This window comes from Berghia stephanieae, chromosome 7 (assembly GCF_034508935.2).
Source record: "Berghia stephanieae isolate SIO BIC M18660-M18661 chromosome 7, UCSD_Bste_1.3, whole genome shotgun sequence".
Taxonomy (NCBI): Eukaryota; Metazoa; Mollusca; class Gastropoda; order Nudibranchia; family Aeolidiidae; genus Berghia; species Berghia stephanieae.
The window spans coordinates 37,221,499-37,245,483 of NC_088366.1; the positions used below are offsets into that span (position 1 = coordinate 37,221,499).

Genomic DNA, 23,985 nt, shown 5'->3' on the forward strand with positions numbered 1-23,985 from the left:
AAGATGTTTTGTTACAGGAAGAATTCGGTGAGGATCATATGAAGGGGTATTGGTGCATTTCAGTGCCTAGTGGGATTCACTGTACATATGAGTAAGCATTGCTAACGAGAAAGTTACAGAGTTAGGTAACAATTGACAATGTAAAATTGTGTTGTATTGCCATTGTCTCATCTTTTCAAATAATTTGATTTCAGATTGAAGACTGTCTTCTACGGATATCCCCAGACCTTGCATCACACAGATCACGGATAAGGCATGCAGTGGAGCGTGCTTACCAGAGATTCTGCATGCAACGGCATGATCTGTCGTTCCTGGAATGTGGGGTTGACTTCGACTTTATTTCGGATAAGTTGTCGAGTTTTGGCATCACCCGTGCTTCATTGCCCTTTCCGCCTGCATCTTCACTGGATTTGAAACACATCGATAACGGATTAGTTATTGATATTGAACTTTCCAGGAGGGATATGGGATTAAGTTCAAACACAACGGCTCAATGGGTTTGTCATTTATCTGGACTGAGCATCAATTCTAAACTTTTTTGTGTCCTAAAAAAAACATTCAAAGAGTATGAACGACTCAGGAGCAACAAGACCAAACATCCTGAAAGGCTTCAGCAATTTCTGCTATCAAAATTTTCCCTTTCTTCGTCTCCACAACCACCCTCACATCTACAGCCTTCATCATTGCCATTACAAGTGCACCCTACGCCTCGCCCACCCACCCCACTACGATCTAGTCCAACTCCAACTACTCCAAAGCTGAAAGATGACCAGTTACATTTGATTCAGTCTTTGAATGAAAAACTTCTAATTGTTGAATCTGCACTACGTGATATTCAATCGGAGAAATTTTCTCTACTGGAGGAGGTAAAAGGACTGAAAGAGAAACTTAGTTCAGCTGAGGATAAAGCTTTAGTTACTGTGTCTAAATTAGAAGAAAAGTTTGAAGCTGAATTAAAGAAAAAAGATTTAAAGTTAAAAGAAATTAAAACTGGGCATGACAAAATTTGTAAAGATTATTGCTCAACTATATCTGTTTTACACAGTGATTTAAATAAGAAAGATTTGTCCTTACAGAAAATGAAGTCAAAAAATAAATACCTTACAGATGAGTTACAGAAAGAGATCATCAGATATGAAAATTTAGAAGCTAATCCATTTGAAATTAAAATTAAAAATTCTAAAAATAATGAATATTCTGATGATGTCAGGAAAGCTGTCATCGCCTTAGTTTGTGAGACAGGTGTCTCAGCTAAAAATGTAAAAAAAGTAATTGATATTGTATCAAGCAATATTTTTCATTATGTATTTTCTGAAAATTTACCTTGTGCTCAAACAGTTTTAAACATGTGTGATGAGGCTTTTGTCCTTTCAAATATGCAAACTGTTGAAAATGTTTTAAAATCTGAAAATGCTACGTTTCATTTTGATGGTACATCAAGAGATCAGAAAAAGATAGTGGGACATCAGTTCACTTTAGATAGTGGGGAAACCTTTTATCTGGGGTTTTTGCCTGTTGCCACTGAAAATTCTGACACTCTTTTGGATATTGCTATGATTGTTATTAGTAATTTAGTTGATTGCTATAAAGATGTGTACTCCATTTCTCCTGATATTATTTTAAGAGAAATTCTTTCTAAAATTACTAGTGTCATGTCTGATAGGGCTGCGCCCAATATTCTTTTTGGTCATAAATTTACAGATAAACTAAACGCTGAGCTTGGAGATTCCCTTCAGATCAGTTTTTTGCATTGTAATGCACATTTTCTATTAGGAATTAGTTCTGCCTTTGAAAAGACATTGTCAGTTTTTGAACGAAAGTTGATCACTCAGGACGATGAGTATTTAGGAAGGGACAAAGATGGGGCCTTTTCATTTTTTAGCAAAGATTCAGAGTCTGCGACAAATAGAATAATTCGATGTACTTGTAATTTGTTGGGTCCCAGGGGTGACCAGAAAAATGGATGTCGTCCACAGTGGATTACTTTTTGTTCTGATACTCACAATGTTGTTCTCATTCCTAGTTTTAAGTCCAACAGGTTTAATTGCTTTTTTGAAGCTGCTGTTTCTATTTTATTCCACCATGACAATTTATTGAATTTTTTCACTTCTGGTATTTTACATGATAACCCAAATTTATTGATTAAGAGTGTTACTCATGACCTTCAAGATTTAAGGTTAATGTCATTGGTTTGTTGTATTGCCCTATTTTGTTTAAAAGTCACTTCGCCTTATTGGTTTCTTGTCAAGAGTAATACAGTGAAGTATACTGATTTTTTTATGTATGTTCAAATGATGCATGACTGTTTTAAGAAATGGGCTGATGATCCCTCTGAATTACTTGATATTTCTTTTACATCTGTTTTTGGAGATGCTCTCCCTTTTTCCAAATCCCCTGCATTTGATATGGTACATAGTCAAATTGACAAACTTAATAATGTTGTAATGATTGATTTGTTAAAAATATTATGCAAAGATGTTTCTTCTGTTACTGAGAGACAGTTGAAAGATTTTTTAAATGATGGTTATTATGCTCATGTCAGTGATGAAATGAAAAGAACATTGAGCCATTGTCCTCTTACAAATTTGGTTGGTGAGAGTGCATTTGGTGATTTCGATTATGACATTAGTAAAAGGAGAAATGCATCACTCCATAATCGGTCCACCATTCATGCTGTCAAACGCAATAAAACAATATCGTTTTTATCTAAAAAGTCTGTTGAAGAGCAAGGGCTCATGTTCAAAGTAGCTAGAAAGCATGGGAAGAAAATGCGAAATGAGAGTAAGATGTTAAAAGATAAAGTAGATAATGATATAAGATTGAAATTTGTAGAGAATCAACAGAAGAAGATTGATAAGCATATAAAGGATATGGAGAATATTTCCAAGGTTGAACGAGATGTTGAATTACACGGTGGGCCCTGTCGAACAGATAAAGATGTAATTGATTTATTTGACAGGCTTAGAGTTGAAAATTATTCAATGACAAAGATAAAAGATATATTGAAGAGTGAAATACGTTTTCATAAATGTATGTCGGGCGGAAGGAGTTTAAGATTTGGTGATGTTGATTTTATGTTGGATGCTTTAAAGTCTTTTTTAAAATCAAATTCTGTTTCTGGTGACATTGAGAACCCATCAAAGAAGCGAAGAGTTATATAGCCTGATTGAGTTTAATTTCTTTTTCAAGCATTAATGATGTAATGTGCATTTTTTTTTTTGGTGATTTCTCGGTTTCGGATTATTTTTCTCTCTCAATTTTCATAGCTTAGTCTGAAGCTGCTGAAGTTATCTAATTTATTTTACTAAGGAGATCATACTATTTCTGAATTGTACGTTATTCATGCTGTACGTATGAAGTGTTTTATTTGTATATCCTGACATTTTGCATATTTGTGAGTTTTTTTATTAGGTGAAATTTTTGTGATTTCATTATTTCAGTCTTGCTTCATGTTCTTTAATGACCAATGTGTGGCTTGCATACTTTGGCTATTTACATTTTGTCATTGTATGGATAATGAACTTTAATTTGATGTATCACATGAATGTGTACATGTTTTTATTATTTTTTAATGAATTTTTAAAAATCGTTCAAATTGCTCTTTTTTACCTCCCTTGTCGTTTTATGTGAAATTGGCTTCGGAGCCATTTTCAAGACCTTTTAAAAGTAAAATAAAGTTCTTTAATATGCTTGGAAAAAAATAGGCGTGTTCCCTGTGTTGCTGTCTGTCTGTCTAGCAAGTTTTAGGTATGTGGTTTGATTACTTTTCATTTTACAATAGCGCAAAGTTGACACCGGAGCAAGTTGCGCGAAGGCGCATATTTTTCGAATCTTCAATATTGCGTAAATTCCTTAATAATTGAGTTAGAGGGCTCATTTTGGTATCAAACTTCTTAGAAAATTGAGTACTATGTGATGAAACATAGACTTTTTGGTTTTTTCTTAACTCAAAATTTGGTTTGGTGTACCTATAAGGAGAAGTGGCTTGCTGAAGGCCACAGAACGTTATGGATATCGAACTAGGTATCTTTTGGATGGGTGGCAAAGTCTATAATACCAAGCCTCATTCCTCTCACCCCCCCCCCCCCACCCCCACCCCCTAATCAAGTCGTTATGGCAAGGCATGGTTTCTTAGAACTTTTTTATGTCCCGAGGAGTGCGAGGAAACCGTGCTGGAGTGTACTTCCCATTTACTATTTAGCCAATATTTTGAGTGAATTGTCATGCGCATGTCCATGAAAACCATGCATAAAGAAGAAAGCTGAAAAGAGAGATGGGTAGAAACTGTTGAAAACTTTGACCTCAGTCACTCCAGCCATCATACATGGCAAACCCTCAAAAGGCTTAACCCTGAAGCTCGTCAAACAAAATCAGCCCCCCAGATTGCAGCCGACGAAATTGCCAAAAAAATTAAATAACGGAGACAACACATCCCAAACAATCAATTTGAAAAAGAAATAAGAAAAGAATATCAAAAGACCCTGAAAACTTTGCCTGACCATAGCATGTTTTTAAGTGTCCCAATAACGATTAATGAAATGAAAGAAGCTATAAAGAAAATAAAAAATGGCAAAGCTGCTGGCCTTGATGGAATATACCCCGACATCATTACTAACTTTGGACAAAAAACAATAGACTGGCTGGCAAATACTATGACAGATATCATGAAAAAGGGCACATACCACAAATTTGGAAACATGCCAAAGTAATCGCGATATTAAAACCAGGCAAACCAATGACTGAACCATCCAGCTATAGACCAATATCTCTACTTTGTTGCTCACCCAATATGTAATTCCCTGCATACCACCAGAACAAGCGGGCTTTAGACCACAAAGAAGCACAAGTGAACAGGTCCTTGCACTGACCTCATACATTGAAGCAGGCTTGAGAACAAAAAGAAGACTGATGCAGTCCCAATAGACTTATCTTCAGCTTACGACACTGTTTGGACAGGCGGACTATTGTTAAAGCTCTCAAGAATGATTCCTAGTAGAATGACGCTTAAATTGCTGTCTACCATGACTGGCACAAGACAATTTCATGTTCTATTGGGAGAAAACAAATGCAAAACACGGAAAATTAAAAATGGGGTACCACAAGGTTCAGATTTGGCACCAACCTTCTTCAATGTTTATGTCTCCGATATGCCAAACTGCGAAGCACTCAAACTTGGATACGCTGATGACTGGGCCTTAGCCTATCAATCGAAAAACTGGAAAGAGATGAAGAAAATCTAAGCAAAGACACCACCCGCTTGAAACAATATTTTGATAGGTGGTACCTAAAAATGAATAACACCAAATCAGTATCCACAAACTTCCACTTGAATAATCGAGAGGCAACAAAAGAACTGAAGATCACAGCCGGTAACTCAATACTACCCCCAGACCCCAATCCTAAATACCTTTGCATTACATTGGACAGACAACTAAATTATCGCAAACACATTAGGGAACCGCAAATAACATCACAAAAAGAAACAGCCTGGTGAGAAAATTCGCAAGTACCACCTGAGGAGCCTCACCACAGGTACTGAGAACGTCTGCTTTGGCACTGTGCTATAGTGTGGGAGAATACTGTGCCCCTGTATGGATGAGGAGCCCACATGTAAACCGCATTAACATCCGATTAAGAGAATCAATGAGAATTATAACAGGATGTCTCAAGTCAACTCCAACTCAGTGGCTCCCAACATTGAGCGACATTGCACCACCAAGTCTTAGACGACAAGACGGAAAAGTAGAAAACGGTAAGGGCTGCCTGAAGCCGGTGATCGTAAAATACTAACGAAAGAGTGAAAATGGAAAGGCTTCGTATGGGAACAAAACAGACAATGGACGTTTCGGGTACAAACCCTTCGTCAGCACAACAATACACAAATAAACGTGGAAAACAAATAAAATATAATGAAAAATAACTTGTATCGTCTGTACTCAATGGTGGTTGCAGTATGAATGAAATGTTAGCGTGGCGTGGGTAGAGGATAGGGTGCCCCAGGGGGGTGATCTAATTGATAAGCAAAGGTCAGCGTCGGGGAACAGAACTTTCCAGACTATAATGGAAGATAAAAGTAGTAGTAGTAGTAGCAGTAGTAGTAGTAGTAGTAGTAGTAGTAGTAGTAGTAGTAGTAGTAGTAGCAATAGTAGTAGTAGTAGTAGTAGTAGTAGTAGTAGTAGTAGTAGTAGTAGTAGTAGTAGTAGTAGTAGTAGTAGTAGTGGAACGCTGTAGTTAAACAGTAGGGGGTGGTGGAGGGGGTGAGGTGAAAGGGTCACGGCGGAGGTGGGAGGGGGGGGGGGGGTTGCTGGATGAGCGAAGGTCGAATCTTCGCGAAGGAACGATGCGATAGTAAAGTGGAATATACCGATAAATAGATAGATGGATAGACAGATAGATAGGTAGATAGACAGAAAAGAGGGGAGAGAAGAGAGAGAGAGAGAGAGAAAAAAAATATTTATAAAAAAAAAAAAAAAAAAAAATAAATAAATAAATAAATAAATAAATAAATAAATTAAAAAAAAAAAAAAAAAAAAAAAAAAAAAAAAAAAAAGGGGGGGGGGGGGGGGGGAGGGGGGAGTTGGGGGCAGGGGGGGGGGGGGGGGGTTTTGGGGCGGGGCAAAGAAGAAAGAAAGAAAGAAAGAAGAGAGAGAGAGAGAGAGAGGAGAGAGAGAGAGAGAGAGAGAGAGAGAGAGAGAGAGAGAGAGAAAAGGGGGGAGGGGAGGTGAGAGAGTGCGAGTAAACAGCCATGATAGCTGGGTCTATATGTATATTAATGGATAAAAAAGTGGATGATTGGACACAATGAGAGATAGCTAGGAAGGTAGATGACTATGAATCGGTAGATAATCAGAAGATAGATAGATGGCTAGCTAGCAGGATAGATAGATAGATAGATAGACAGACAGATAGATAGATAGATAGATAGATAGATAGATAGATAGATAGATAGATAGATAGATAGATAGATAGATAGATAGATAAATAGATAGGTAGGTAGGTAGAGTTGTAGTTTTAGTAGTATGAACAGTAGTAGTAGTAGTAGTAGTAGTAGTAGTAGTAGTAGTAGTAGTAGTAGTAGTAGTAGTAGTAGAAGTAGTAGAAGTAGTAGAAGTAGTAGTAGTAGTAGTAGTAGTAGTAGTAGTAGTAGTAGTAGTAGTAGTAGTAGCAGTAGTAGTAGTAGTAGTAGTAGTAGTAGTAGTAGTAGTAAGTAGTAGTAGTAGAAGTAGTAGTAGTAGCAGCAGCAGTAGCTGTAGTGGCAGAAGTGAGAGCAGCAGTGGTGATGAATATGGGTGACGTTGACATCTAGTGGTGGTCAATCCTGGTGTTGAGTCCGCGTGGAGTCAGCGTTCCCAACAACTTGATCAGGTGAGATTCCCTACGTCGACGGGCGGAAGTGTCCGAATGGCAAAAACTAAGCACACACACACGCACACACTGTACATCGCAGTGGTCTGGCAGATTGAAGTGTCTGGCCACTGCTGTTTCTGCACAGTTCGATATGTCACGCAAGTGCTGCACGAATCTGTCACCCAGCCTCTTTCCGGTCTCGCCAACGTAAGCAATCCCACACAGGGAGCACGTAATCGCATAGACTAGATTACGGTCAGTGCAAGTAAACGGCCGCCTGATGTCCCAAATCTTGTCTGGAAAGCTGACTCTGTCATACTCCCACAGGTGCCCACAAGTCTTGCATCGGGGTCGCATACACGATCTGGCTTTAGGTCCATCCCTGGGTATGGGTTCCAGGCGGCTTCTGACAAGGAGATCCCTCAGGTTACGATCCCGTCGATATGCTACCAACGGGGGTTCTGAGAAAACTCTTTGGGTGTCTTCGCCCGCCTGGAGGATCCCATAGTTCTGCAATAGGATGTTCCTCACTTGATCGGCATGGGGGTGATGCGTGAGGACTAAAATGGGACGCTGTGTCTCCTGCTTCCTGGCATTGCGAGGCCTCATTGCTGCTTCTCTCGACACGAGGCTGGCTTTCCGGACAGCCTTAAGCAAAACCTTTTCAGGATATTCCCGTGCCCTAAAAAAATCGAGCATGCGATCACGTTGAAGCGCAAATTCATCATCTTCCAGACAGAGTCTCCGCAAGCGGAGTATCTGACTGAATGGGATGGAGTCTTTGCACTTCACCGGATGGGATGACCGATAGAGCAGGTAGCTGTGACTGTCCGTTTCCTTGTAGTGTACAGTGGTCCGTACTCCCGTGCTGGTCAATACAGCCTTGATGTCCAAAAAGTTCACCTCAGAGGTTGAAATCTCATAAGTGTACTCTATGGACGGGTGGAAGGAGTCCATCGCTAGGATGAACCCTTTCAACTGGCTGTGGGTCAATGACGTAATGCCGAAACAGTCGTCAATGTACCTTTTGAACAGCTCGGGGGCAGGTCCGCTGTACTGACGGAAGAAGGTTTCCTCAAGGTAGCCCATGAAGAGGTTAGCATATGAGGGACCCATCTTGGTGCCCATCGCAACACCTGAGATCTGATGGAAAAATACATCATTGAACTCAAAAGTGTTGAGTGTGAGCACAAGTTCGGTGAGCCTCACAATGCTGTTGCTGGAAATCCCTGGTAATGGATGACGGTCGACGAAATGCCTGATGGCACGCAGTCCGTCAGGATGCGGTATGGATGTGTACAGTGCCTTCACATCCATGGTGAAAATCAGCCGTGGACGTTCATCCTGGAATCGAATTTCGTCAATGACACCAAGAGCATGGTTAGTGTCCTTGATATACGATGGCAGGGTGGGAACTATACGTTGAAATACCGCATCGAGGAACTGCGATACCTTCTCAGTAGGGCACGAGATAGCCGACACAATCGGCCTTCCTTATACACGACCCCAGCGACCTAGGTAATCCATGTTTTTACATGCTCCCTAAGATACACAAGATCCGGGAATTGTCTGACACTCCACCTGGAAGGCCGATTGTGTCGGCTATCTCGTGCCCTACTGAGAAGGTATCGCAGTTCCTCGATGCGGTATTTCAACGTATAGTTCCCACCCTGCCATCGTATATCAAGGACACTAACCATGCTCTTGGTGTCATTGACGAAATTCGATTCCAGGATGAACGTCCACGGCTGATTTTCACCATGGATGTGAAGGCACTGTACACATCCATACCGCATCCTGACGGACTGCGTGCCATCAGGCATTTCGTCGACCGTCATCCATTACCAGGGATTTCCAGCAACAGCATTGTGAGGCTCACCGAACTTGTGCTCACACTCAACACTTTTGAGTTCAATGATGTATTTTTCCATCAGATCTCAGGTGTTGCGATGGGCACCAAGATGGGTCCCTCATATGCTAACCTCTTCATGGGCTACCTTGAGGAAACCTTCTTCCGTCAGTACAGCGGACCTGCCCCCGAGCTGTTCAAAAGGTACATTGACGACTGTTTCGGCATTACGTCATTGACCCACAGCCAGTTGAAAGGGTTCATCCTAGCGATGGACTCCTTCCACCCGTCCATAGAGTACACTTATGAGATTTCAACCTCTGAGGTGAACTTTTTGGACATCAAGGCTGTATTGACCAGCACGGGAGTACGGACCACTGTACACTACAAGGAAACGGACAGTCACAGCTACCTGCTCTATCGGTCATCCCATCCGGTGAAGTGCAAAGACTCCATCCCATTCAGTCAGATACTCCGCTTGCGGAGACTCTGTCTGGAAGATGATGAATTTGCGCTTCAACGTGATCGCATGCTCGATTTTTTTAGGGCACGGGAATATCCTGAAAAGGTTTTGCTTAAGGCTGTCCGGAAAGCCAGCCTCGTGTCGAGAGAAGCAGCAATGAGGCCTCGCAATGCCAGGAAGCAGGAGACACAGCGTCCCATTTTAGTCCTCACGCATCACCCCCATGCCGATCAAGTGAGGAACATCCTATTGCAGAACTATGGGATCCTCCAGGCGGGCGAAGACACCCAAAGAGTTTTCTCAGAACCCCCGTTGGTAGCATATCGACGGGATCGTAACCTGAGGGATCTCCTTGTCAGAAGCCGCCTGGAACCCATACCCAGGGATGGACCTAAAGCCAGATCGTGTATGCGACCCCGATGCAAGACTTGTGGGCACCTGTGGGAGTATGACAGAGTCAGCTTTCCAGACAAGATTTGGGACATCAGGCGGCCGTTTACTTGCACTGACCGTAATCTAGTCTATGCGATTACGTGCTCCCTGTGTGGGATTGCTTACGTTGGCGAGACCGGAAAGAGGCTGGGTGACAGATTCGTGCAGCACTTGCGTGACATATCGAACTGTGCAGAAACAGCAGTGGCCAGACACTTCAATCTGCCAGACCACTGCGATGTACAGTGTGTGCGTGTGTGTGTGCTTAGTTTTTGCCATTCGGACACTTCCGCCCGTCGACGTAGGGAATCTCACCTGATCAAGTTGTTGGGAACGCTGACTCCACGCGGACTCAACACCAGGATTGACCACCACTAGATGTCAACGTCACCCATATTCATCACCACTGCTGCTCTCACTTCTGCCACTACAGCTACTGCTGCTGCTACTACTACTACTTCTACTACTTCTACTACTACTACTACTACTACTACTACTACTACTACTACTACTACTACTACTACTACTACTACTACTACTGCTAACTACTACTACTACTACTACTACTACTACTACTACTACTACTACTACTACTACTACTTCTACTACTTCTACTACTACTACTACTACTACTACTACTACTACTACTACTACTACTACTACTACTACTGTTCATACTACTAAAACTACAACTCTACCTACCTACCTACCTACCTACCTACCTATCTATTTATCTATCTATCTATCTATCTATCTATCTATCTATCTATCTATCTATCTATCTATCTATCTATCTATCTATCTATCTGTCTGTCTATCTATCTATCTATCTATCCTGCTAGCTAGCCATCTATCTATCTTCTGATTATCTACCGATTCATAGTCATCTACCTTCCTAGCTATCTCTCATTGTGTCCAATCATCCACTTTTTTATCCATTAATATACATATAGACCCAGCTATCATGGCTGTTTACTCGCACTCTCTCACCTTCCCCTCCCCCTTTCTCTCTCTCTCTCTCTCTCTCTCTCTCTCTCTCTCTCTCTCTCTCTCCTCTCTCTTTCTTTCTTTCTTTCTTTCTTTGCCCCCCCCTCTCTCTCTCTCTTTCTCCCTCCCCCCCCTCTCTCTCTCTAATTTCCCCTCTCTACAGGTCCGCCACAAACCAAAACCCCCCCCCCCCCCCCCTGCCCCCCCTCCCCCCCCCCCCCCCCCCCCTTTTTTTTTTTTTTTTTTTTTTTTTTTTTTTTTTTTTTTTTTTTTTTTTTTTTTTAATTTATTTATTTATTTATTTATTTATTTATTTATTTATTTTTTTTTTTTTTATAAATATTTTTTTCTCTCTCTCTCTCTCTCTTCTCTCCCCTCTTTTCTGTCTATCTACCTATCTATCTGTCTATCCATCTATCTATTTATCGGTATATTCCACTTTACTATCGCATCGTTCCTTCGCGAAGATTCGACCTTCGCTCATCCAGCAACCCCCCCCCCCCCTCCCACCTCCGCCGTGACCCTTTCACCTCACCCCCTCCACCACCCCCTACTGTTTAACTACAGCGTTCCACTACTACTACTACTACTACTACTACTACTACTACTACTACTACTACTACTACTACTACTACTACTACTACTACTACTACTATTGCTACTACTACTACTACTACTACTACTACTACTACTACTACTACTACTGCTACTACTACTACTACTTTTATCTTCCATTATAGTCTGGAAAGTTCTGTTCCCCGACGCTGACCTTTGCTTATCAATTAGATCACCCCCCTGGGGCACCCTATCCTCTACCCACGCCACGCTAACATTTCATTCATACTGCAACCACCATTGAGTACAGACGATACGAGACGACAAGACGCTAATCAAAGGATTCATGCAAGAATTGACGAAGCCACAGACAACACTCCCATAAAAACAATCATAAAGGGGGCACCTTCAACAACAAGACTCAAATCGGGAAGACCTTTCCACCTAACAAAAATGGCAGACTTCAGTGTGGAGGAAAACTGAAGAGAAATGTGGAACAGGGAAACACCGAGAGGAAGAAACATCATAAAAGATCCAACTAAAAGAGTACCTACTTTCAATAACGCCAGGAAATACTGGGTTTCCTCAAATCGCCTCTTAAGTGTACAGGGTAGAACTGCATCAAATATGTGCAGATGGAAACTTGAAAACAGTGATACCTGCCGGAAATATCAGGAACCCCAGAGACCAGTAATCATATCGTCCGCCACTGTCCAGTTACTAAACTTGAAGGTGGCTATGAAACCGTCCTTAGGGCGGAGGAAGACTATCGAAGCTGAGTTGACGAAATGAATTTCGCTACTACTATGCCTAACGAATGGAAAGTGCGTGCCCCACCTCCTGTTTATTATATTGTGGGTAAATCTTTGTAATTTACATGTAATCCAGCCGACTTGTAATGATTTCCAGGCCTGATAACCCAATTTGATATGGGCTCACTATTGTAAAAAAAAAAACTAAAAAAAACAAACAAACAAACAAACAAACAAATAACCCAAAGAAATAGAATGGACAAAATTAAATAAAAAGAATCAACGAGAGTCATTCCGTTGCCCCAACGTAGCAATGACTATCCCGCACAAATCTTTGGGCCTCTTTTTCGCTCACGAAGTGCCCATTTCGCGACAAAATATGGGACGAAGTCGTTTCGTACATGCTATTTTTAAAAATTAATTACGACGCTATTTATAATCGAATATGACTGAAAGTTGGCACACAGTTAGAAAAGAGGTCATTTTAGATTATGTCAAGCGACAAAACTCGTACAATTACCAGAAAACCGTTAAAAATAGATTTTTACTCTTTGGAGTACAATATTTCTAAAACTACAAAGAGGAGAGATTTTGTCGCTCATACGCATAAGGTTATATATGCACATTTCTTCTATTTATATTTCAAATTTCATTCGATTATGATAAGTACTTTTCCCGTATTCTCACAAAACATCAACCCAATTTGCATTTCAATGAGTGAAAATATGGAGACGGCTATTTTGCTCCACCATCGCGCGACACGAAAATGACGTGAGCGAGGCAAGGCTGCCAGATGGCCAGACTTGAACCTGACCAAATTCGACTTCAAAAGTGGCTAAATAGAAAATCATATGGCTTTCAACATTAAGACTGGCCCACTTAAAATGAACTAAATTTTAACAAACAGAAAATTGAATAGACTAGGATAAATGTCACTGAGACAAACATAGATGAATAAAATGTAAAAAAAGAAACAAAATTATATATTTGGCCACACACGTGGCCATCTGGCAACCTTGTTCGCGACGACGGATGACACAAATCCTCGCGCGCTTTAAAAAAAATTAAGGTATTGTTTCATTGTTATGTCATAGGGATAGTAGATTAACACACACACACACACACTCTCTCTCTCTCTCTCTCAAATAAATTCTAGAACTAACATAAGCCATGGTCTCGCGGGACTGATTGATAATAATTCAGCAGGCATTTTTTGTGTCATTTGTATGGGTTGTAGACACAAGATTACACTTCGGAAAAGTTCCAAATGATCAATATTATGTATATTTTAAAACAAATTTATAGTTGACCCTAGCCATACAGCTCTAAAACTATACAAGTTAGAACTCTTCTGATGTCTTCATCATATTTTCTGATAATTTCGCCATAAAATTGCCAAGTTTTAATATCTAATTCCACGTATTAAGCGAGATACAGGCACAAACCAGAATAAAACGCAGAAAAAGCGTCCCATATTTTCCGTATTTTTTTCTCCTTGTGAGTCATCCAAATAAATGACATCTTTGAAACTGCATAACTTTGTTACATATTAATGGATTTTCAAAATTCAAAAAGATTTTTACTCAGTGGCGATAGGGCTTTGATTTAAGAGTAGTATTTCCTACAAAAATAGAACACAAAAATTTTCATAGTCATTGCTACCCAACGGCATCTAAATCAAATTTATCTAAGTCTAAGTGTTACTGAGTGTCATGGGATAAGTTGGTCTGGGAGACTGGGATTTTAATTTCTTTTTAAATGGAATAATTTAGGTAGTGACGAATAAGTGCGAAGAGGTCTTCATCAGTGCTAATCAATGGTGGGCGGTGCCACGGATCAATAGGCACCAGCACGCATTCGTCAGTACTGATCAACAGTGCGATTGCCTGTTAGTCAGTACTGACCAACACGTGCGAGTGCCTGTTAGTCAGTACTGACCAATAGGTGCCAACGCGTGTTGGTCAGTACTGGCAAACAAGCGCTGGCGCCCATTGGTCAGTACTGACCAATAGCCCTAGTCTATCAGAAATTCAAATATGTACACCTAGAATCCAGTGCAATGTGCATTCGTCATTTTACTCCATAAATGAGACAACTCAATATTTGTAGAAAAAATATTAATCATAAATGGATGGCTTCTTTTGGTTTTCTTGAATAATAATAATAATAATAATAATAATAATAATAATAATAATAATAATAATAATAATAATAATAATAATAATAATAATAATAATAGTCACCATCATCATCATCATCATCATCATCATAATGATAATAATAATAATAATAACAACAACAACAACAACAACAATAATAATAATAATAATAATAATAATAATAATAATAATAATAATAATAATAATAATAATAATAATAATAATAATAATAATAATAGTCACCATCATCATCATCATCATCATAATCATAATAATAATAATAATAATAATAATAATAATAATAATAATCATAATAATAATAATTGGGAAATGGGGCATATTAATTCGTTGGAAACATACTCCTTATACGTATACATGTTTTAGTCTACACAGGTTTCGAGTATTAATACACATTTATTTTTATTTCCTATTTCTCAGCGAAGGCACTGGCTGTCTATATGATGAGGCAGAAGAGATCTTTGAGAAGAAAGAGTAACAAATGACGCGCTCTCGACGGCTTACGAAACAGTTCCTGTGCTATCCTAATACTTTTTATTTTAAAAAAGAAACTTTTCATCAACACGTGTATCAAACGTAGGATCGACGATAGCTTTTGAGAAGCTTTCGTGCTTAGGCCACTGGGACCCCCCTCCCCCCATTTGGGAGTTTATGCCACTATGTTTTTCAAATAATAGAACTTATTGGCCATACAAATTCCACTGTTACCGTAAAAATAAGTGTCATTTAAGAGAGTTATAGCTCTTTGAAAAAAGTGAGTTGTGTCCCCTTGCAAAAAAGAGACAACATTTCTTTCAAAGGCTCTGGAGACTACAATATTAATTCAAATATATGCAAATTGGGTATCAAACTGAAGGAAATTGAATATACTATCAAACTATGTGCACAAGCTTTCAATTTGTAAATATTATATAGACTCACAGAAAGTTGAAACAATTTGTCAGTAATCTCATGAAGTGTCATATCTAAACTTATGGGCTATTTCAGTGTTTTACACAAAAAATTATTTTAAATATGGCCAAAAACAGCATGTTAATTAAAAATGTAGCACTGAAGAAAGCTATGGCCCAAGCCTCAACAACAACCTTCATATTTCTACGTCACAGGAAAAACTAAAAGTGTACGCAACCCTTACATTTTTCTCCACTTTGTCGGATGCCAAATTCATCATAATTTTCATTCTTTTTAAACATGGTATTGATGTCCAGTTGTCACATTTAAAAGTAAGTTGAAGGTGTGGTAAAAACAATAGATATATCATGAAAAAAGATTAATTTGTTCACAACCCAAGTGAAGCATCATTACCGAAGACTTTTGAACGAAATCGCATTGTTATATTATGAAGAATAATTGATACTCAAAAGGGATTCTTGATTCAAGATGCAGTAAGTACATAAAAACAATATCCTTATGTGTTTTGCAAACATGCTTTACTCCTTAACAGTTTGCACTGCTCACCAATTTATTACATATCCTCATCATCAGTAGCAAAATCCTCTTCGTCCTCTGAAGTGTCGTCAAGGAAATCACTGTCAAAGCTATCACTACCATCCTCGGCAGTACTGGTGCAGCTTTCTTCATACACAATTTCCTGCAACTCATCTGGAATGAAAGCATCTTTGAACCACTGTACTTCCAATTCATTTGCAGAATTTCTCTGCCAACCGTTATCCTCTGGTTTTGGAATGCTAGGATTCTGGCACACTGCATTCCTCCAAATGAGAGTTTGAAAGTTGGCTCTTGATATGTGCAGTGACAATACTTGACTACAAGGAGGCATCTGACACAGATCAATTCCACCACTGCATGAGATGGTACCTTTCTTTCCTTTGAAACGCTGGCGAACCATGTCATACCTCACTTTGTTGACACTTGTGCATGAGGTTTTGCCATACAGCTTGCACACAAATGACTCTAACATGAGACAGTCATTACTCGAAACAGCTGCTGATGTTCCAAATCTGGAGAACAGAATTCTAAGATCTTCCTCCTTTTGAAGAAACTTTAGAGCTTTCAGCTTTCCTTGCCCAGCAAAGCAACTTGTTGTGTCACAGCCTGTGAATGCATGGACACCAAGTAATGCATCTTTGCTATCTGAGAGACATTGATTTGTCGCCTGTTGTTGCCACAGCCAGTATCAAAAATCAGGGTCTTTCCAATTGTCTCTGAGAATGAAAGGAGAAGTAAGAAGACATCCGTGTCTGGTGATCTGACAACAATTGTTTCACAGTTTGGTTGGCGGGAAGCATATTGACAGTGCAGTATAATTCGTGTGTCTGCCTCTTCCTGTGATGAGTAGAGATCTAGACAAGGTACAGCTGTGGTAAATTCATCCGTGTCACTGTAAAGTAAGGTGCATCTCTCTTCACAGACAAAGAAGATTTCCCTGTTTCTCAGTTTCTTTGCATATTCGTTACTTTCCCATTCCTTGAGGAGAAACCTGATGACGGGTCTTTTGTTATCAACGCAGCTGAGAAATGATTTCCAACGTCTGGGCACTGTTGTTGCAGATCCTCTTAACAAGTATGCATCTTCTATGATTGAATCTTCTATGTAAGTATCAGTCACAAAGTGTACACAAGCTGCTTGTGGTAAGGAGGAAAATGTAAGTTTGGCTACTTCACCAAATGTATTTGGGATTGCTGACAGAGTTTGTAACAGTGCATTGCCATCAACAATGTAAACGGTGTTTGTTTTGTTTTTGCATAATCCTCGAACATTAATGAATTGTCAGGCGTGAGCTTGTGCAACAGAGTTGCTTTGTTGGTCTTCAGAGGTAAACCATCTGATGAAGCCAGCGACCATGGAGTAGGTGTTAGAGGATATTGAAGAACTTTTTGAAGATCAACACTGTGTTCTTGGGACAAAACAAGAAGCTGGCCAAATAAATTTCTTTGTGCCTTGATTTTGACCACGTTCATGTCTTTTTTCACTGTTACCACTTTCCTCAATGATGCAAATGTCTTGGTCTTGTTCCTTTCTAATGGCTTGTGAAATTCTACAGTCTTTTCCTTCAGTCTGTTTTCAACAAAACTTTCAAACAATCTTTTTCCTGTTTTTTCCACGGCTAGCAGGTCATCAGCAACATCCTCTTGCACTTTCATTCCTGAAGCTAGACTGACCAGACCATCTTCAACTTCAAAGGGATTGATAAATAATGCTGAAAATGCCTGGAGGATCTTTTGCACTCGCTTTTCACTTTGTCTTTTTTCTGCAAGGCTCAATTCTTTGTGGGTGTCTATATCTATACAGTTGTTGTTGCTGATCATTCTTTGGGTTGCTGATACATATTCTGCTCGATTGTGTCTTGTTACACTCCAACGGTAATAGCTTGGAAGACTCTTGCTGAACCCAACAATACCTCCTTTTGTCTTTGCATGTTTGTTTATTGTTTGTCCAATGGTCATATCAACTGCTATTCTTCCAGCAGGCGTCCTTGATCTGGAGACACTAAATCCATTATCTTGTAACATTTCTTCTGCCCCTGGGTGGGAATGAATCAGGTTGGCTAGTGACACAAAATATAGACTGAGATACTTGGCATAATTGTGGTGATTCATGGTAAAAAGCAGTGTGCACAGTTCTTTTAAACAAGATATATGAAGAAGAAAGTTGGTAGCTCGCAGAAACTGGAGGAGAAGCCAAACTCTGTCCATGTATTGGATCCAGTATTGTGCAGTTTTTCCGTACTTTCCTGAGCGGACACTCTCTTTGAAGGCTTCATACTGGGAAAATAACTCAGCATACACAGTTGACTGGAGAATTTTATTAGCTGTATGGCTTGAAATTCCTTCGGTGAATTCCTTTATGTAAGACATGAGGTCTTTACTGAGTTTTGAATCCGTGTTCTGCTCAAATTTTGCAAGCAGAAGCCTCTCTAGAGCCTCCAAAACAGACACATGCACTCGTATAGCCCTGTTGTAGTTCTTTCCACTCATAACCCTATCCATAGAACCATGTGCACATAGCCCTGCTTCAGTCACAATTTCTTCAAAACCAGATCCACTTTGGAGCTTTCCCAGGGCACCAAGATATGAAATTATGGTGTGAAAGACACCCAGGTGAATAATGACTGTTTTGTAAAGCTGTGGGTTTTGCCAGACAATATCGTAAGCTTTCTTTGCTACAGCAAGGTCAAATGTTACAAATGTATATGTGTTATATGCCCATTAATCATGCCTGAATTGTGCTAGTACAAAATTCCTCTTGTTTATTTATCACTGAAAGGAAGCAAATACACTGTAATATATATTTTTTCATATTATAGAGAAAATGGCTATCAATATCAAAGATTTAAAAACCCTATATAGCTTTGTAAAATATTTTATGATATGAGGCAAAAAATGAGAAATGACAATAAAATTCCACTATTTATTGCATTTGAAGCAATTTTAGGGTGATAAACAATCATTTTATTCACAAAAATGAGTTCACGAAAAATTGCACTCGATGACCTTTCAAGGGCCATAACTCCTGTAAATGATACTTGAAAAAACTGTAACACCCGAATTAATTTGTGTTATATGTCCCTGAAGCATGCCTGAATTGTGCTAGTGCAAACTCCCTCTTGTTTATTCATCCTGAAGGGAAACAAGTACACTGTAATAGATTTTTTTTTCAAATTATAGAGAAAATGGCTCAAAGATTTAAAAACGCTTTTATGGCTTTGTAAAATATTTTATGATATGAGGCAAAAAATGGGAAATGACAATAAAATTCCACTATTTATTGCATTCGAAACAATTTTAGGGTGATAAACAATCATTTTATTCACAAAAATGAGTTCACGAAAAATTGCACCCGATGACCTTTCAAGGGCCATAACTCCTGTAAATGATACTTGAAAAAACTGTAACACCCGGATTAATTTGTGTTATATGTCCCTGAAGCATGCCTGAATTGTGCTAGTGCAAAATCCCTCTTGTTTATTCATCCTGAAGGGAAACAAGTACACTGTAATAGATTTTTTTTCAAATTATAGAGAAAATGGCTATCAAAGATTTAAAAACGCTATATGGCTTTGTAAAATATTTTATGACATGAGGCAAAAAATGAGAAATTACAATAAAATTCCATTATTGATTGTATGTGAAACAATTTTAAGGTGATAAACAACCATTTTATGCACAAAAACGATTTCACAAAAAATTGCACCTAATGACCTTTCAAGGGCCGTAACTCTCGTAAATGACACTTGAAAAAACGGTAACACCCGGATTAATACTCAAGATATAGTGCTGTTTCAGAAAAACCATGTGGCGAAAACTCCCCCAGGGGGGGGAGGGTTTCGCCCACTGGCCCATGCACTACTTTCAGCACCATTTAAAAATTGTTTTAAAAAAGCAAAGTAGCAGTCACGTAAAGCCATAAACCTAATTAAGTCGGACTACTAAAATGTGCAAAATACTTTCGGTCAAATCTAACAGACCCAGCAGCACAATCACCGTTGGATAGTTAAGAGGCTAAGAACAATCGTGGGCTTAATCAGTACCCTTTGCTTGTGAGTCGAGCGCTTTTGCATCTGAGTTATCGAGACCCCCAGTCAATCATGATGCAGTACATAATTTTCGATGGAAAACTAGTTGGGAAGACTGCTGACATCTGAACATGTATTCATTCACAAAGGTGGAACCTCATTATCTTTGCCGGACATTTTCCCTTCAAATTAAGTATAAAACACTGTGCGTGTGTGTGTGTGTGTGTGTGTGTGTGTGTGTTTTAAATATTTCCTTTATCCCATAAATATGTCACTTTCATTCGTACCAGTTAAGTAAACAAATTAATGTTGTTGAGTGGAGCGTAATCTACTCTAAGTGATACTAAGCTGCTAGAAGCTGTGGACTGTAAAAAAAGTAATAAACAAAAATGAATATAACAGCTTCAAATGAGAACAAAATACCAAACACGGAATGTTCCGAGCTCAAAACCCTTCCACAGCCAACAACAACAACAACAACAAAAATCAAATCATAAATACAGTATCCAGATAGACGGCAGAGAAAAATAAGCACGTCCGAGAATGTAATAAGATCTTAGAATGCAATAAAAATGTGTTCACTTGGAACTAAGGGCATGCTGAATAGAGTGGAGTATCATACTATTTTGAGTATTTCTCAGCTCTATTCTGCACGCTCTTAGTTACCAGCCAAACGCATCTCTTTGTAAACATTCCAAGATCTTATTACAAAAACAACGTGCTTATATTTTTCTCTGCCGTCTATCTGGGTTTTAAGTAATGTATTTATGTTTTAATTATTTTTGTTTTTGTTGTTGGCGGAAGAATGGTTTTGATCCCGAAATGTTCCATGTTTGGTATTGTGTTATCTTTTAAAGCTGTTGTATTCATTGATGTTTATTCCTTTTTGTAATCTACTCTATATCTTTCTTGTATCCCACCACCTTCATTTCCTTTTTACTGTCATTGAATCAAGCTAAAACTATAAATTATAAGAGTCGTAAGCGCTGTCCAACTTTGAAGAAAAAAATAATAAAAAACGACAAAATTATTATGGTGCTTATCGAGGATGCTATTGTGGGAGAACAAAATTGAAAGCTGAAAAAGAAACTGATAAAGTATGTAGTTAAAAATTATAAACATATCTCAAAAATGATAACATTATATAAGTATGTTTTATCAATGCTTTTATTGCGTTTTGTATCCATACAACAAATATTAATTAACTCAATATGATGATTTAGTTTTTTTATTACAACTCTTTTTTGTATATGTTACAAGTTGCTCCAAATATATTTAAACACTCATTCGAATAATGTACATTTCATAATTTTAAAATGCATTTTTATAGTTCTCGTTTAATTTATAATATTGTAATTGTAAATAATATTTAAAATGATCATATCTGTATAATGTTGTTTTAAAGGGTTCATATTTATTGATGTCAAGGGAAAGAGTTTTTTTTTACGTTTGACAGAACTCAATAACTTCTGGTTTATGTTTATGTTTTAATTATTTCAATGTTTGCAGTGCAAAGTTAACGCACATTTTCAACATTGTAAAATTACGTTGTAACAGTCAGTGTTTGCAAATGTGTATAAGTGTGTATTCAAACCTTCATTTGGATGAGTATTCAGTGGAATATTAAATTTGTACCACATTAGTTATTTCTACTGAAGAGAAAATATATATTGCACAAATATTTCATTACACACATAAACGTGTGCTTGTGGTTTTGTTCTGTTAGTTGGTTCTTTCTTTTTTTATTCTTTGTTTATTCTTATGTAGCTGTAAGCGAGAGTTTTTGTTTCCTCTTTTTCTTCTATTTTTCCATTAAGAATCTTCAGTAAAATTGCATTGAGTTCGGAAAAATGCACAGGAAAAGAAAAAAAATGATGGATCGAATATCGTTAGTTTCATTTGGTCATTTAAAAAAAATTCTCAATTTTATTTTTATTTTATTTTTTAAGTCCTTGTCAAAAGATTTTGTAGCATTTACCTTTTTCAAAGTTTGATTTTTTTGTAAATTTGTGTACTTTTAAATTCTGACAACTTCATTGGAAATTTAAAGGCATTGATTCATTCATTTAATCAAGTTGTCATCAAGAATCAGGAATTAGCATCATCTTTTTATGTTTTTGAATTTAAAAAAATTATGTTTCATTTTTTAAAAAATGGAAAGTGAAATCAAGAGGAGGAAAAAAAAACCCTAGTAGGGTGCATAGGCATCGGAGTCATGACCTCCGCCCTTAAGAGTGTAAGAAGAACTTATTGAAGGATTTTCTACTCTGAAGAATTTCTGCTAAGGTCCATCAGAGTTTATGATCACTAGAAATCTAATATTTTCGTTATATTTCTTCCTGTTATACAGCTCTTGCATTTCCTTAATGAATATAATTATTTCTAAGGACATCCGCCAAAACAAAAAAAGAAAAAGGAAAATCAAAGTAATCGATTACATTACGGTGACAACAATATTTTCTATGAATGAATATAAGTTTGAATGTTTAACACAACCTTGATGTTAGTATTAGCATTACACACTATTTAAAATAGTCTATGTCTTTTGCAAGTTATGTTGTACGCGTATCTTGTAATTAATCTTCAAATGATCAGCTCATTTAAATATCGTGGGAAATCATTTTCACTTAAACCCAATTTTTAAAAAAATACTTTAATGTCACAAGATACCCATACATATTTGCCATGAGCTGATCATATGATATGTCTGATGCACAGTACATCTTGCCAAAGACATCTACTGTTCAAGCTTAAAGTCTGCCGTTTTCAGACGGATGTAATAAGTGGAGGAATTGCATAAGTCACAACAAAGTCACTTATCATTTTGATGAATCTGAAGATTTTAACATTTCAATATTTGCACATTTCATTTTTCACAAGTATGGCATTGAGACCAAACCACAATATAAACTTATCTTTTAATTAGATTTAAATGAAAGTTCAAAAGTTTCTTCTTCTTCTTCTTTCAGCTTATCCCGCATTTTGCAGGATTGTCATAGTAAATGCCACATCTCCATGAATCTCGGTTCAAAGCATCATCTTCCTCCAGGCCCAGTTTTTTCATATCGTCCTTTGCCTTATCCAACCATCTAGTCTTTGGCATTCCCTTTTCCCTCTTTCCCGCTAATTGTAAGTCCAATACTTTCCTTCCAACGTACTCCTTCTCTCGTCTCTTTACATGTCCGAATCATTTCAAGCTATCTTCTCTCATCTTTATTGATACATTCTTCACTTCAGTCAACCTTCGAGCTCGTTCATTTCTCACTTTATCTTTTCTTGTCCAGCCAAGTGACCATCTCCACATCCTCATTTCTGCCACCTCAAGTTCTGTATCGTGTTTTTTCGTTGTAGCTACTGTCTCAAGTCCATATAACATTGCTGGTCTTACAATGTTGTATATATTTTCCCCTTCAGCTTTGCGGAAATTCGTTTGTCACACATAACTCCAGTTACCTTCCTCCAATTATTCCTGCCTGCCCGTATCCTCTTCTTAACCTCCATTGCCCCCATCTCCTTGTACAGTTGTTCCTAAGTATTTGAATTGGTTTGTCTCTGGAACATCCTCTTCTTCTATCTTTGTTGGTAGTCCTGCTCTCTGTCGTCCGATGCACAGGTTCTCTTGTCTTCGATCTGCTTACCCTTAATCCCCTCCTTTCCAACACCCGTCTTCAACCCTCCTGTTCATTTTCCGCCTCAGTTTTTCTATCATTCAATAGTACTACATTTCAAAATCAGCAAATTTATTTTTTTCACAAATATGCCATTGATACCAATTTTTCTTTTCAACAAACCACAATATAAGCTTGTATTTTAGTTAGATTTTATTAAAGTTCAAAAGTTTAAGAAGCAAAAGAGGGAAAATTTTACTTTTATTTAATGGGATAGATGTCGATCCCTTTTTTATTCGTGAAATTTAAGCATTTGACTCAAGATTACTCAAATTTTTC

General features: G+C 38.2%; 1 protein-coding gene across 11 annotated transcripts in view; it reads left to right on the top strand.

The window, feature by feature from the left end:
- LOC144977179 (sodium-dependent noradrenaline transporter-like) overlaps positions 1-22,453 on the top strand; it is a 212,076-nt gene extending 189,623 nt beyond the window's left edge. For 9 of the 11 annotated variants that reach the window (XM_078922090.1, XM_078922091.1, XM_078922096.1 and 6 more), the window contains one exon: positions 195-3,701. Coding sequence is in view for 4 of the 11 variants with exons in the window: in XM_078922088.1 (XP_078778214.1) it covers positions 288-3,161 (2,874 nt within the window). In the remaining 7 variants the exon portion in view is untranslated. Of the gene's footprint in view, positions 1-194; positions 3,702-14,982; positions 15,171-19,878 lie in introns of those variants that run through there. The other 2 variants (XM_078922092.1, XM_078922098.1) reach the window with 1 other exon arrangement.
- The last annotated feature ends 1,532 nt before the right edge of the window (positions 22,454-23,985 follow it).